Raw genomic sequence first — 15,000 nt, forward strand, 5'->3', positions numbered from 1 at the left:
AGCTCCCGTGTACAAACGCCCTCTTTCTGTAACGGTCACAGGTTTAGCTACCGTGCATCATGAGTGTATATTTTAATGAGAAATAACAAATAAATTTACATGAGCTGCAAAAGCAAAAGGTGTGTGTGTGTGTGTGTGTGTGTGTGTGTGTGTGTGTGAGTGTGAGAGCTTTGACTCAAATAATTTCCCAAGAAATGTTCTCACGGCAGTCCCTGTGTCTTGCTCAAGGGCACTTTGGTGAGCTTAATGCTTGGTGTCCTGAATGTTTAGGTTAAGTTTAGGTTAAGGGTCCAGGCACAGACTCAAAGCCAGCAGCAGCAGCAGCAGAGGGGTCGGCTTCAGGGCAGCGTGGGGATTCGTACCGCAGCCTGTTGGTTCTTCCAGTGAAGGCGTTGGACTCGTGGTTCCAGGTGAGTCGCTTCCTCCCTCCTCGGTCACAGTGGCATCTTTAGTGATGGAAGCCACCGTCGTCCCCACGTCCCCTCCAGCCTCTCCCTCTGCTGCTCCCCCGGCCGAGGCTCCGTCTTTGGGGGTCTGCTGGTCTGACGCGTCCCCGTCTGACGTCTGGAACCACTGGCACCGGAAGTCTTTCTTCCAGACCTCAGCCGGGTCCGGCTCAGCGGGTCCGGCAGCTGTCTGTGGCCGATCCGTGGCTTTGACCTCCTGAGAAAGAAAACAGAACAGAACATGAGGTCATCTAACTTTAGGTTCCAGCAGATGGGTCTAACAATAAAGTTCTAGATTATTGTCAGAGCTTTTACTGGAGGCTCGTCTGGGTGATGGAGACAATCTGCCTAGCAACCAGTGCCAGCCAATATGATCAACCCTGCGACTGATCCATCACCTTAGAGCTGGAGAGCGACTGACGCTCTGGCAGCTCGAGACAGAGCGGCAGAGACGACTGAAGCAATATTATGAGGATATTTTGCATGTTTTGTACTTTTTCCTTAAAACAAATGAATGTTGCTAAGAAACATAATCAAAGAAATGTCACACCCACAAACCGGCTCTGTTGTACATTATAAACATTTTAAGTAAAATAAAGGAACTAAAAAAACAAACAGCAGTCAGTCAGACTTTGTGCACGCAGGGTCAGAGGTCACTTCCTGACCTGGCTCACCTGGGTGGGGGGCGGGAGGTGCAGGTAGGTGGCGCTCTCTGGGTTTATCCGGACGCATCGGCCCCTCCCCTGGCACAGCGAGGACGAGCAGAGACGAGCGGCCGCACTCACGTTGACAGAGTACGGACCCAGAACCTCACGGACGAACTGTGCCAGGTCCTGACACTCTCTCTGGTACACACACACACACACACACACACACACACACACACACACACACACACACACACACACACAAAGCAACAAAACATTAATCCTGTAGAAGCAGAACGTCCCTTTGATGAGCTCAGTGATTGTTGGGCTCTTCAGCTCTTTACCTCCGTCTTTGTCTCACTTTTCTCCCAAATAACAACTCCCGCTGTTCCCATGGCAGCGCTCTCTCCGATGGTGCTGACCAGGTCCGTCTGTAGGCAGGAAACATGCTGACGCTTTGTTTGTCCAACACTTTGGTCCAAAGCCAGAACTCAATTTTGTTTCTGTTGGCTCACCTGAGACAGGAAGGTGTTGGTGGAGGCGTAGACGCTCTGGACCAATGGGAACACAGGCAGGTCAGAAGCTTTCCCTGCCAGTGATGCCATTCGGAGTGCTTCTGTGATCTGATTGGACAAATAAAGCCTGGCACCAGACGTCCCGCCCTGCCCAGAGAAACAGAAACCCTTAGAAGTGCTTCACCCTACAACAAGTGAAATGGAGACTGATACGTGTGTGTGTGTGTGTGTGTGTGTGTGTGTGTGTGTGTGTGTGTGTGTGTGTGTGCGTTGGTTCCCCACCTGCAGCTTCTGCAGGGTGAGGAGTGGGTAGAGGGCGGAGCATCGTTTCCATAGCCACAGCAGCTGGTCGTTGAGGGCCGTGTCTGCAGCGGGACACCGGCCGCTGTAATTGGCTAACGAGGTTTGGGCGGGGTCACCGTTTGAGCAGCTGGGGTAAGGAGAGACTCCCCATAATGCTTTGGGCCTTAACCTCCTGACCTCCCGCAGAGTCTCTGTCAGCACCGACTGAGCCGCTGCCTCAAAGTCTACCTGTGACATCATCGGCACACACACACACACACACACACACACACACACACACACAATTTCACCTTTGGTCCTGGTCTAGTTTGTCATTTTCGTTTTCACTCATCTTTGCCTCTGGCCTGAATCATAAATGTGGACTTTGCACTTTCAACAGCTTTTTCTTTCAAATCCAATTTCTTTGATGTCAGAAAACACAAACATAACAAATGAATCAATGTTTGCTGTTCTTATCTAGAGACTGAGTTTTCATTTTACACCAAAACAGACAAACGGCTGCGTTTCTATTCAGGCTTCAAGCTTCAGTGCCGTTTATTGAATCCTCAGCTCGTTTGTTTATCTGTAAATATAAGAGAACACCAGCAGCTGCTCACCAGATGCTCTAGATTAGACCTGCAGCTCTATCTCTGGGTGAGGGGAGCGTGCTAAAGGCTCTATGTAGCTCCACCAGGGGGCGCCTGCTTTTATTCCTATGGGTACGGACTTCCTCTGAGGAAGGACAGTAAATAGCCCCTTATCCCTTCCAATCACCCGGTGCTACAGTGCAACCCAGTAGACAGTCTGGGTCTTTATTTCGGCGAACCTGGAAGTCCACTTAATCACCTGCTCCAGTTTGATCTTCCTGTTTCCTTCCTCTCCTTACCTGTGACCACCGCTCCACCTCCTCAGGCGTCCAGTCAGGGAAGAAGCTCTTCAGCAGGGCTCTGGAAGCTTCCAGGTACACGGTTTGTTTCCCGCGGTTCCTGGTCCACTGGGGGTCCCACTCCCTCCAGCTCAGGACCCCCAGACCCAGATACCTCGGGGCAGGTAATGCTGCCTCCAAGTCCTGCCCGGTCTTCAGGAGGTGGTTCTCCAGCCGCGTGTGCTGCGGCAGCCCCCCGTTGACGGGGGTGTCCCTGTCTACAAAGTACGGGTAGTTCCCCAGGGCGTCCTCATAGAACACCGCTACACGACCCTCCCTCTCCATCCCCAAAGACCCGGGATCAGGCCGACCGGAGCAGGAAGAGTCCGGGATACCCCAGAAGATGATGAAAGGCTGCCCGGACAGGAGGGGGGCGCGGGCTGGCTGAGGGGGTCCGGCCCGTCCGGGGTTGGTGAAGGCAGCGAGCAGGAGTAAGAGAGGTATGAAAGATGGAGGCTGAACTTTAGGAATTGATGATGTAAAGGTTCTGTGAGTCCTGAGATGATCAGGCTTCAGTTGTGGTTTTGTCCGGTTCAGGTCTGGGCTTGATCGTGGCTCGGCCCAAGCCATCGGAGCAGGCAGGTCCGGGTCTCACCCCCTCGGGCCCTCACAGCCAATCATGTTCCTGTAAAAGAGGAAAGGTCACGGCTTCATCATCGGTGTAGAAACCTCCCATGGTGCTTCACTTTACGATGGGATTGCCCTCAGAGGTTTGGATGAGTGTGGAACAAGTTTAACTTGTGTGTGTGTGTGTGTGTGTGTGTGTGTAGTTTCCATATTAGTTAGGAGGGTCGCTCATGTTCTGTCTTGTTCAGCCTTGGTGGAGGTTTGGGTGTGTAGTTCTCTTTTATTCCGTGTGCTGTAATCCGGTCATCAGATTAAATCCCAGGCCACACGGCGCGCGGTGAATGCTAAACATGATAGCAGCTAATCTGCTCAGGCTAAACCTCCGGCCTGTGTTTGCTCTTCTGTCTGGGAAAAGGAGCAGCAGCCACTCGTCTGTCCATCAATACTTTATTGATCCTAATCACCTCTGCCAAGGAGAGCCTTTGTTTGTTTGGTAGCAAAAAGTTGCAAACAGATTTGAATCCAACTGAAACAGTCGACTGGACTGAGAGGCGAAGCTGAGACCGAGCACAACACAAAGGGCTGAAGTCTGGACTCGCATCAAGAGGAACCGGCAAAGTGTCTGTTAGAAGTGTATCAACCCTGCTAGCAGCTAGGCTAAGCTAAGCTGAGGCCCGTCTGGTTTAAAGACAGACTGTTGTGTGTCGATCAGCTCAGAGACGTTTCACACCAGAACAATCAAACACCAAAGTGTTTCTGTTGTGTTGTTCGGGGTGAAGATGTGTTTAACGCCTGTGAAGTCGTTTGTAATATTTTCACTCAGCGTGTTTGTAGTGATCACAATAATTCCTTCAAGCCAAAGAATGAGAGAACAAATTTATTCATCAATTTGTGCGATGATTTAGATGAAAACATGTTTGTTTTCCGTCTCACGGCTCATTTATTTAGCGGCTTAAACCCGAGCGACGCCACGCTGCGACAATTACCCAATACAGACTCGGCTCCGCCCCCCGCTGTGAGGCTGATTCCATCTCCTCTTCATCATCTCTTTGCTCTCACAAACCTCATCTCGAGTTTGTGTACAAATATAACGGCGGCGGCAGGGAAGCGGCGCTCCTGATAAATTTAGACCCTCAGATCTCTAAACCTGGAAACAGGAAGCAGCGAGCTTACGTCTGAAGTCTGAAGTGACCGAGGTCACCATCTTCGTCTGCACTCAGTGAGGCGTTGTAGCAGGAGTGGTTATATTTATATGTGTGTGTGTGTGTGGGTACCTGGACTCTCCCAGGAGACGCAGGTGCGATCAGGAGGTGAACTCAGATGTGAGCTGAGGAAACGAGACCTGATGGCTGCTAGGTGGCGCTGTGTTGTGATTCTATATTTCTGTGCTTTAGCTCAGGTGTGTTCGACTCGATGTCGTCCGTCATGTGACTTTACAAATGAAACATTATATTCTAAAAGGACAGATCTAACAGACACAGCTCTGCATGATAAAGAGTGGAATGTGTTTGGCCAATCAGAGACGAGGCGTATAATGGAACATGTCTCAGGTTTGTGTGACTCTGTGTTTCTTAGTTTGTTAGTTATCTTCATCTTCATCATGATGTGAGTGAAGAGCTGAAGGCAAACACTGTTACCAAAAATGTCTGTTACCAAGAATGCGTTTCTGTATAAAGAGTTAGCTTTGCTGTAAAATAACAATAAATAACAGAGAGAGAGAGAAGAGCTTACCGAGGACTCGCTCCTCCTCACATCTCAGCTGAGACTCGTCTTCACTGGTCCTCACTGGTCTTCACTGGTCTTCACTCTTCCTCACTCTTCCTCACTCGTCTCTCTGCTGCTTCATTGTTTCTCTCCGGGTCAGAATAATGAAAGATTCCTCCTGGATGTGGAGCCGGCAGCAGACAGGAAGCTGACATCCGGGAAAGAGAGGGAGGAAGAGACGGAAAAAAGGAAGAGAGTTGAGAGAGGAGAAGATGTGGTGAGACGCAAAGGCAGGAGGGAGGACGAGGAGAGGAGAGGAGGTGTAGAACGTCTGAGACAGGAAGCAGGCCAGCAGGTGTGAGTGGGCGTGTGTGTGTGTGTGCGTGTGTGTCAGTATGTGTGTGCATGTGTGCGTGTGTTTGTGTGTGTGTGTGTCAGTATGTGTGTGTGTGTGTGTGTGTGTGTGTCTGACAGGCTAAGCCCCGCCCCCTCAGGAGGTAAGCAGGGTCACTGATGTGTCGACCACGACAACTCACATGACCATCAACCCCGACCGTAATCCCATAATCCTCTGCTGCAAAGCCGCCGCCCCCGCTAAACAAACACCGGAGCTGAGGAGGATCACACCTGTTCTCTTCCTCTTCCTCTCCCTCCTCCTCCTCCTCTTCCTCTACTATTCCCTCTCTCTGATCCCTTTCCTCTCCGTTATTTTGACCTCTCTGCCCTCTCTGTCTGTCTGTCTGTCTGTCTGTCTGATGTCCTCTGCCCTCTTCAAGGTCCATCAGACGGATAAATGCGGAGTGCACAGATTACAACAGGTCATCCGCCATACCATCAGGTCACACACACACACACACACACACACACAGCAGGGGTCAGATTATATCCATGCTGTACCCTCGGGTCATCCTCTTTGCTCTGACCACGTTCCCTTGGTAACAGATAAGCAGGAAGTTGATGATGATGATGATGACGAGGATCTCCTAAGCCAGAGGAGAAGCAGGCGGTGAAGGAAGCAGATAAGGAGCTAGGAGGCAAGTAAGGAGGAATGTAGGAGGTAATAGATAAGGAACAAGGAACTAGGAGGCCAGTATCAAGGAATTGCACACGAGTGATTAGGCTGCATGAGAGCGCCCTCTGATGGAGAGAGGGAGAGAGAGCAGGAACACACACACACACACACATACACACACACACACACACACACTCACACACACCCTCTCACACACACACACACACACACACACACTCACACACACACACACACACACACACACACACCCTCACACACACCCTCTCACACACACACACACACACACACACACACATCCTCTAACACACACACACACACACACACACACACACACCCTCACACACATGCACACACACACACGCACACACCCTCACCCTCACACACACACTCACACACACACACACACACACACACACACATACACCCTCACACACACACACACGCACACACCCTCACCCTCACACACCCTCTCACACTCACACACGCACACACACACACACAGTCTGGCTGACGTTGCTTCTCTGGACAGATTTGCAGTTTGAAAGCGTCTCTATTGTGTTCTTCACTGTGACAGAATCCAGTAGGAATGTGAAGCCAACCGCTCAACTGTACGCACAATGGACCCCAGCACACACACACACACACACACACACACACACACACACACACACACATAGTAAGAGCTCAGCCGATCCCAACATCAAATAGAGTTTGTGGTAAGAACCAATAAATAATTCATAATCAATAAATGGATCCAGCGTTTTCAAATCAAACGCTTCATTAACCAACGAGACGCCGGGGGGAGAGAGCGGAGAAGTTTCTGTTCAATTTTAATTTAACTCAAATTAAAGCTGCGAACCATAATTGAAAAAATATTGATGACTGCAGCTTTAATGTGATACTGTGTGTGTGTGTGTGTGTGTGTGTGTGTGTGTGTGTGTGTGTGTGTGTGTGTGTGTGTGTGTGTGTGTGTGTGAGGCAGTCTTAAGGAAACTTTCAGACGGGGAGAGAGAGAAAAGCTCTTGATGCTGTTTGAACTGCTCCGCTAATCCTCAACACACTCTTCAGGTCGCTCGTCCCCATGGCAGCAGTGTGTGTGTCTGTGTGTGTGTGTGTGTGTGTGTGTGTGTGTGTGTGTCTAAAGGAGAAGGGGAATGTGTGTGTGCGTTTTGAAGGGAAGGAGGTGGCAGACCAGAGAGATGGGGTTGTTGGTAGTAGGGTTGGAATGTGTGTGTGTGTGTGTGTGTGTGTGTGTGTGTGTGTGTGTGTGTGTGTGTGTGTGTGCTGAATGACAATAGAGGCGGATGTGGACGCAGCACGAAATCGGAACAGAGCTCTTCAAAAGGAAAGAAAGAAAGAAAGAAAGAGAGGGAATGAGAGAGAGAAGGAGAGGATGTGAGGAGAGAGTGAAGGAGTCGAGAGGATGAAGAGGAGAGAGGAAGAGGAGGAGGAGAAGGAGTCGCTCTGAAGGGCCTGTAGAGCTTTGAAGCTGAAGCTCCGGTGCCACAGAGCAACATGTAGAGAGGCCACATGAGAGAGGAGCGACGCTACTCGTTACTATAGTAACGATGAGATATTTACTTTGATGAGAGCTTCTATATGTTCTGTTTCTTCACCTGTGTGTGTGTGTGTGTGTGTGTGTGTGTTTGCTCCTATATGTTACTGTGTGTGTGTGTGTGTGTGTGTGTGTGTGTTTGCTCCTATATGTTACTGTGTGTGTGTGTGTGTGTGTGTGTGTTAGTGTGTGTGTTTTCCCTTTATATGTTGCTGTACTGTGTGTGTGTGTGTTGAGGCCTATAGGATGTTTGGTTGATCAGCAGCCGTGTCTGAATAAGGAAAGACGGCGGAGGAAAAAAAAGTCGGTCCAAGGAATTTACAAATGAAAAGAGAAGCTTTCTCTCTTAATGCGATTAAATGTTTCCATCTCAGCGCTTCAGCCTTGCTTCACTTTCTGCTTCAGTTTCTGCTCTTTAGGGGCACAAGGGCGCAACGGAGGCTTGAAGGCGGGACGGCGGGGGGCAAAACAGGAACAGCAGAGATAAAGAGAGAGGGGCGGAGCCGGCAGGGGGTGAAGGGGCCGAAGGGAGAGAGAGGCCGGGCTGAGCTCTGGAAACCCGTTTGGCGGCGCTCGGCCTCGTTAGCCGCCGAGCCAAAACGCCGACTCAAGCTGAGGAGCTAAATGGAGGAAGTGACAGACAGAAATAGAGCGAAGGCAGAGCAGACGAGGATCTGAGCCTCTACACACCAACACACACCGTGTTCACACGAGGAGATTAGGTGTGTTTGTTTGTTTGCTAGCAGGATTTGTCACAATGTTGGAAACAGTTTCTAATGAAAGCTGCTGGCAAGAGAAGCAACAGAGAGCAGAGAGACACGAAGGCGTCTCTCTGCTGAGCTCAGGGGAGAGAAGACGCACAACACGCTAGTTAAGGTACACAACACAACAGGTGGACAATCACACCTTTGATATCAACCACATCTGAGACATCTGGACGTCCCGTCTGTGTGTGTGTGTGTGTGTGCTGAACCTTCTTCAGCTCCCTTCTGAGCTCTAAAGTGCCGCCTGGCTCGTTTCCCTGCTGCTATTTGTGTTGCTGCTTTCTGGCTTCAGTGCCCAAATGTGTTGTGACGCCAAAACACAGCTACACAACAACACAACAACACAACAACACAACAGGGTCTAAAGGCTACAGGACTTTCAGCTTCAGGAAGAAAACTAAAGTTTGAAAGCTAAAGTTGATCATGTTTCAGTGGCAGCAGAGATATGAGACAGTAATGGAGTCTGTTTGTGTTTGTTTGTGTGTCCGTCCCTCCATTGTCACTGTCTGTGTGTGTAAATGGAGTGGCCCCTTCATGCAGGCGGGTGTGGACTCGTCCCCTGTGATGTCACTCAGTCACGTCCTGGTTCACTGTGCAGGGGTTCCGTGGCTCCAGCTGTTTGCATTGGTCACATTCCAAACCCTGTAGATGTTCCCTCTGCCTGCCGGAGGACAAAACCCACCACAAGACCAGAACCAACAAGGGTTTGATCTGAGGCTGCTGAGAGTGAGACAGCAGAGCAGCTCAGCACGTTAGAGGTCTAGATCATCAACCAACGGCCTTAAAGAGAGTTTGAGCAGCAGAGTCTGATTCCGTCCACATCCAGAGACGATCACATGAACCGATCACAGGTTGTGTTGCTGATGTGGACGTCTTGATGGACAGGTGACGATGTTCAGTGCCAGATGTCTCCGTCTGTTTATCCGGAGCGAAGCGATGAAGCCGTTTGTTCTCACATAAACACCACAGCTGTTGCTTGGATCCGTTCTCACCGCGATGTCGGGGCGGCGATGTTCACCAGCATTGATGCGTTGTTGCACTAACGGTCCCACTGAGTCCTGAGTCCACACAGAGCTGCAATCCTCTCATTACAAACAGTCGCTCTGGGTGCCAAACGCTCTCTGCCACTCAGTCTGCCAATCAGTGGAAGCACCCAGACGTTGGCCTTTGTAGTATTTAGTGGCAGCCATCTTAGCCCAGGGTTGTACTCGTGTTAGCGTGCCAGCTGACTGGCTGGTGTCCTGGTCATCACCATGGAGATGGGACTGCCTGTCTGCTGCCAAAGGTTCTGTGGAGGCAGAGCCTCAGGAGAAACTCTGTGAGCGGCTCTTTAACCCTAACCCCAGATCAACCTTGAAGTGTAAACGATAGATAAGAGTGTGTGAGGTTCTGTCTGTCCTGGCTCCTCTCCTCTAAAGGAGCCAGCTGAGGAGGTTCAGACATCAGGATTCCTTCTGGACGCCTCCTTCAGGGGGAGTTCCAGGCATTTCCACCTAGAGGAAAACCACGATGCAGACCCAGAATACACTGGAGGCCTTCTGAGTCCAATCTGTTCTGGTGGGAACACTTTGGGATCCCCAGGGAAGAACCGCTGAATGTTCTGGAATCCTTCTCTTAGCCTAGTGGCCCGGACCAGGACACGCTGAGGGAAAGGGATGGATGGACTAAACACTGATACAGTTACAGTCCTGTTCTGATACCATGGGGGGGCAGAGAGGCTGGAGGAGACGCTTTGATCTGCCTGTTTGAAATTGTTTTAGCTTGAAGCAACAGAAATGTCTGTCAGCCCAACAACCAACAGGTCTATGAGAGACCTACAGGTCTATGAGAGACCTACAGGTCTATGAGAGACCTACAGGTCTATGAGAGACCAACAGGTCTACGAGAGACCTACAGGTCTACGAGAGACCTACAGGTCTATGAGAGACCTACAGGTCTATGAGAGACCTACAGGTCTATGAGAGACCAACAGGTGTATGAGAGACTCAGGACCCTGAGACACACAGGAGAGTTTTCAAACTCCATGTCCTAGTTAAAGTCTTGTAGGTTCCCGGTCCTCTTGCTTCCGTTTCTGTTGGATTCACTCCAAAAAATCTCAATCCTCCATAATTTCCTGTCAGCTGCTTAAAGCTCAGATCCAGATTATAAACGGCTGAACGTGTTCAAGCAGAACCAGATTCTTTTTGGCTTAAATCGTTTTTTTTTGCATGCAGAGCCGCTCAGCATCAGCCTGACACACAGTCACATCTGTACTGCTCAGATCAGATCTATCATATTCAGATCTATGCTGCTCAGGGTTAAACATCCCGCTCCTCCTGTCTTGTGTTTCTGTCTTGAATGTTTCTTGCACAGTTCTACAACCCGATTGGTTAATCAATCAATCAATCACACCTGAACGCAGCTGCAGATGTTTGTGACCAAACAGAACAAACTCATTCTGCGTCCTTGCAGTTTAAACTTAACCCTTTGTAAATGAAGTGTTTGTGTTTGTGCTGCTTCTGCATCTCAAAGTGATTTGTTGAACCGAAATGACTCATTACCTCTAGAAGACAAACCACGCTGCTGTGTGTGTGTGTGTGTGTGTGACTGTGTGTGTGTGTGAGGACACTTAAGGGAAAACAAAACACACCAGTTGCATTTAGATTACAAGGTCGCTGTTTGTAACGTTTGTTTTTCCCTCTGAGAGGTTTTTCCTGCCAAACTGTTGGAATCTCTGACTACCAGACTGCCTACTACTACACTACACTACTACTAGCAGGCAGGCAGGCAGGCAGGCAGGCAGGCAGACAGAGAGACAGACAGACAGACAGACAGAACACTTCATCCTGATCTGCTACAGCTGCTTTATCTTAAGTTATTTCAATTTGTAACGCCGTCACAATGTCTGTGTTGACCTGTGTGTTGACCTGTGTGTTGACCTGTGTGTTGCCCTGTGTGTTGCGGTGGTTCTGGGTGGTTTGGACCTGATGGGGCCCGAGGTCGAGTCATCTTGGCGTCACTGCTAACATTTGGATTAAGTTCCTGATTTGCCTTTTATCTCAAAGAATGTGGACGTCTTTCATGATGTACGTTACAATGTGAGAGAGCAGACGGGCGACACAAACCCCAGCAGAGTGATGAAGGGGGCAGGGGGGCAGGGGGGCAGGGGGGACAGGGGGGCCAGGGGGGGCAGGGGGGCCATGGTGGCGCCACCAGTGACATTAGTTTTGAGTTCTTGTCTAAAATCTAATTGAAAGAGCCTGAGGTGGCATCATGAGACAGGCGGGACGTTTCAGGACTGTGGACGTCCCCGTTGATGCATTGACTGCTCCTCAGTGTCGATCAAGCAGAGGAGCCCAACGTATTCACAGATGGGGGTCCGACACGGCAACCGGACCCTCCATCAGGCCTGAATGGAGAGGAGGGGCCTGGAGTGGGAGGTCCATTCACCTCCTCTCAAAGGCCTTTCACTCACACACACAAGGGACTGAGTCTGATGATGGATGATGTCACAAAGGTCAAGGGTCACGTGTGGGGCCGCTGCGTCGCGTGTTGGCCCGGGACCCGGGTCAAGATGGAGAGAGGTCAAGTTCACGAGGAGCTGGATCGTCCTCCTGCGGGACACAAACAACTCAAGGACTGTGGAGGTACGACGCTGAGCCTGAGTGCTGAGCCTGATCAGAGCTGTGACAGGCAGCAGCTTTAGTCTCTGACCTTCACAAACCCTCAGATCTGAAGACGATCCAGGACCGGGGAAACCTGGCCGACTCTGCCGATGACATCTGTGAAGTCATGACCTTTCAGGGAACCTTTAGAATAGGTCGGCTTTGCTCAAGGGTCAGGGCACTTGTTACCGTAGAGATGAAGCACAGATGGTAGAGGTGAGGTCTCCTCTCTGTCAGCCTCTCAGGTGAGCTGTGGAGAGGAGACACACGCAGGCTTCATGTATGTGGAGCTGCATTCAGGTTCAGTCACGTTAGATTGCCATGGTGACGTGTGTGTGTGTGAGTGTGAGCAGCAAAACCTGCAAATTGTGGAAAGATGGCAGAAAATCAAACTGGGTGAGTGAATTTCTTGCTTGAACTTCAGATTTTGTGCTCGGGCTAGCGTGTGTGTGTGTGTGTGTATCGGTGTGTGTCTGTGTGATGAACCGTCGCCCGCTGGAGCATTTTGATGTTTTCTCGATCCTGACGCCAGCAGCGGGTTGGTTCCTGGCCGCATTAAACACACACACACACACACATACACACACACACACACACACACACACATATATATATAAAGCACACAGGCACACTTTGATGCAAAATCATACATTTGTGTCCTCTGAGTCTGAAATCTAACAGACGAACACACACACACACACACACACACACACACACACACACACACACACAAACACACTTTCTCTCTCTCTCTCTTGCACACATGAAAAACACACACTTCTGAGCTCCTAAAGTGGAGACATTCACACCCTGTGGTGACTCTAACAACGGCACTCATCTGTCATCACACACACACACACACACACACACACACACACACACAGACACACAGACACACACACATGACAGTAGGGGAGAAAATAATGGTCAGTTTGTGTGTGTGTGTGCAAACAGCACGCACATTCCTGGAGCCGCTGACCCGGGCTCTGTGGGTAACCATGACTACCACTGCTTTGCCATGGAGACGACCGTGACTCCTTTACTTGCCCACCTCTCCTCCTCCTCCTCCTCTCTTGCTCCCTACTTCTTCCCCTGCTGTTCTCTTCCTCCTCTCTCTCTCTCTCTCTCTCTCTCTCTCTCTCTCTCTCTCTCTCTCTCTCTTGATGTCCTCTTCACTCAGATGAACTTGGTTGGTAAAAGGTGAACAGCATTCTGGGCTCTGAGCAGGTTTTGGTCCCGTGTGTTAGTGTGTGTGTGTGTGTGTGTGTTGTAGCTCTGACATGTTGCTACTTTTACTTGTATGTTTTCACCCATGTTGGTTGGTTGGTGTTTGTCAGCAGGTTGGTCTGTAGTGAGAGGAGCCGTCTTCTTCTCTCATCATAGATGTTTGAGATGTTCATCCAAAACACACAAAGTAACATTCTGAGACAAATCAACACAAACATCTCAAACTGAGTCTGATCATCTGGAGCAGATGTGACTGGATAAGATCAGGATCATCAAGATCGTGAAGAGGAGAAGTTGGAACTCTTGATGTTTGCAGAGGACTGAAGATAAGAGATGAGAGAGGCTCAGCTGGAGACACTGTGAGGTTCAGCACTCAGTCAGCACATTCAGGTGAAGCAACATTCAGCCTAAGCACAGACGCCTGACCTCAGCTGGCCTTTGATTGAATTGTGTGAAGTGTTGTGTAGTTCTTTGTGCGTCTGCAGGCTGAACACGTCGATGTTCCTCACATTTAGAGGCCGACTCATCTTCAGATTGATGAGGGTGGATCTTTGAAATCTTATTATAGAAGCTGAATGGATTTTTGTGGACCTCAATCTCATCTTCTTCTTCTTCTTCTTCTTCTTCTTCTTCTTCTTCTTCTTCTTCTTCTTCTTCTTCTTCTTATTCTTCTTATTCTTCTTCTTCTGTGTTGGTGATGTTGCTCCTCTGGAAGTTTCTCCATTTCTTCCTCGTTCTCCTTCTCCCCGTTTCACCGCCGTACACATTTAGTTTCATCACGGCCCAATTAGTGTAATGACTGAAAATGACTGTGGTAATGATTTCCTCCTGATGAAATGCGGCACGTGGCGTCTGTGCAGATGGAAGAAGTGGAGGGATGTGAACCTGTGATCGTTAGTGAGACGGCGCTCAGGTGTCAAATGTCGCGACGCCAATTTAATTAGCTTGTTTCTCAGCTGGAGCGATTCCACTTGTTGGCAAAGGGAGGTGGAACTTTCCTGACGGGAGGTTTGGCTGTGTGTTTGCTTTGGTGCGTCTCGTCTCTGTGTTCTCTCTCTCTCTCTCTCTCTCTCTCTCTCTCTCTCTCTCTCTCTCTCTCTCTCTCTCTCTCACTAAAACCTCAAACTTCATCAAAGCCCAAACGCCGTAAAAAACACAAAGCCTCGCCGTTATAAATAGGAGGTTAAATCTGGGGATTCCAAACATCCCACGCCGCCTCTGCTGGTTTTATTGCAGCGCCGTGGCATCATGCTCCGGCAGAGAGACGCCACAGGTACTCACGTCTCTTCCTCCTCCCGTCTCACTCTCGTCTCATCATCTCGCCGCTCAGCTCCTCCGCCTGCTCATCTGCGCCCTTTCTCTCCTCATCAGTGCCGTTTTTTCATCTCCTGTCAAATGATCTCTGAGACTGGTTTCATCCCCAGACCCCCGCCCCCCCCGCCCCCCCCTCCCCCCTCCCATCACTCTGTCAATCACCCTGATTCCTGATTGTCTATTTTCTGCTCCTTCTTATTCTCTTCTGGCTGCCTGTTCCCCTCTCTCTCTCTCTTCTCTCTCTCTCTCTTCTTTCTCATTCTCTCTCTGTCTCTTCTTTGTCTCTACCTCTCTTCCTTTCCCTCTCTCCCTCTCTCCCTCTCTCTCTCTCTCTCTCTCTCTCAACTGACAATGAGCGTTTGATGTTGGACGTAACA

General features: G+C 50.0%; 2 protein-coding genes across 5 annotated transcripts in view; one reads left to right on the forward strand and one right to left on the reverse strand.

Annotated features, from left to right (window-relative positions):
* borcs6 (BLOC-1 related complex subunit 6) overlaps positions 1-129 on the forward strand; it is a 5,012-nt gene extending 4,883 nt beyond the window's left edge. For all 4 annotated transcript variants that reach the window (XR_012960576.1, XM_076137405.1, XM_076137407.1 and 1 more), the window contains one exon: positions 1-129. This exon is cut by the window's left edge. The gene's annotated coding sequence lies outside the window, so the exon portion shown is untranslated.
* A 153-nt stretch (positions 130-282) lies between these two features.
* Positions 283-3,385, reverse strand: LOC142988272 (hyaluronidase-1). Its single transcript, XM_076137393.1, has 6 exons — positions 2,777-3,385; positions 1,891-2,139; positions 1,609-1,755; positions 1,438-1,524; positions 1,121-1,291; positions 283-663 (listed from the first exon to the last, which is right to left on the reverse strand). The coding sequence occupies exons 1-6, from the start codon at positions 3,383-3,385 to the stop codon at positions 283-285; spliced, it is 1,644 nt and encodes a 547-aa protein (XP_075993508.1).
* Between the last annotated feature and the right edge of the window lie 11,615 nt (positions 3,386-15,000).

Source organism: Genypterus blacodes, unplaced genomic scaffold (assembly GCF_046128005.1).
Source record: "Genypterus blacodes isolate CSIRO-AG114 ecotype Tasmania unplaced genomic scaffold, CSIRO-AGI_Gbla_v1 ptg000309l_1, whole genome shotgun sequence".
Lineage (NCBI taxonomy): Eukaryota > Metazoa > Chordata > Actinopteri > Ophidiiformes > Ophidiidae > Genypterus > Genypterus blacodes.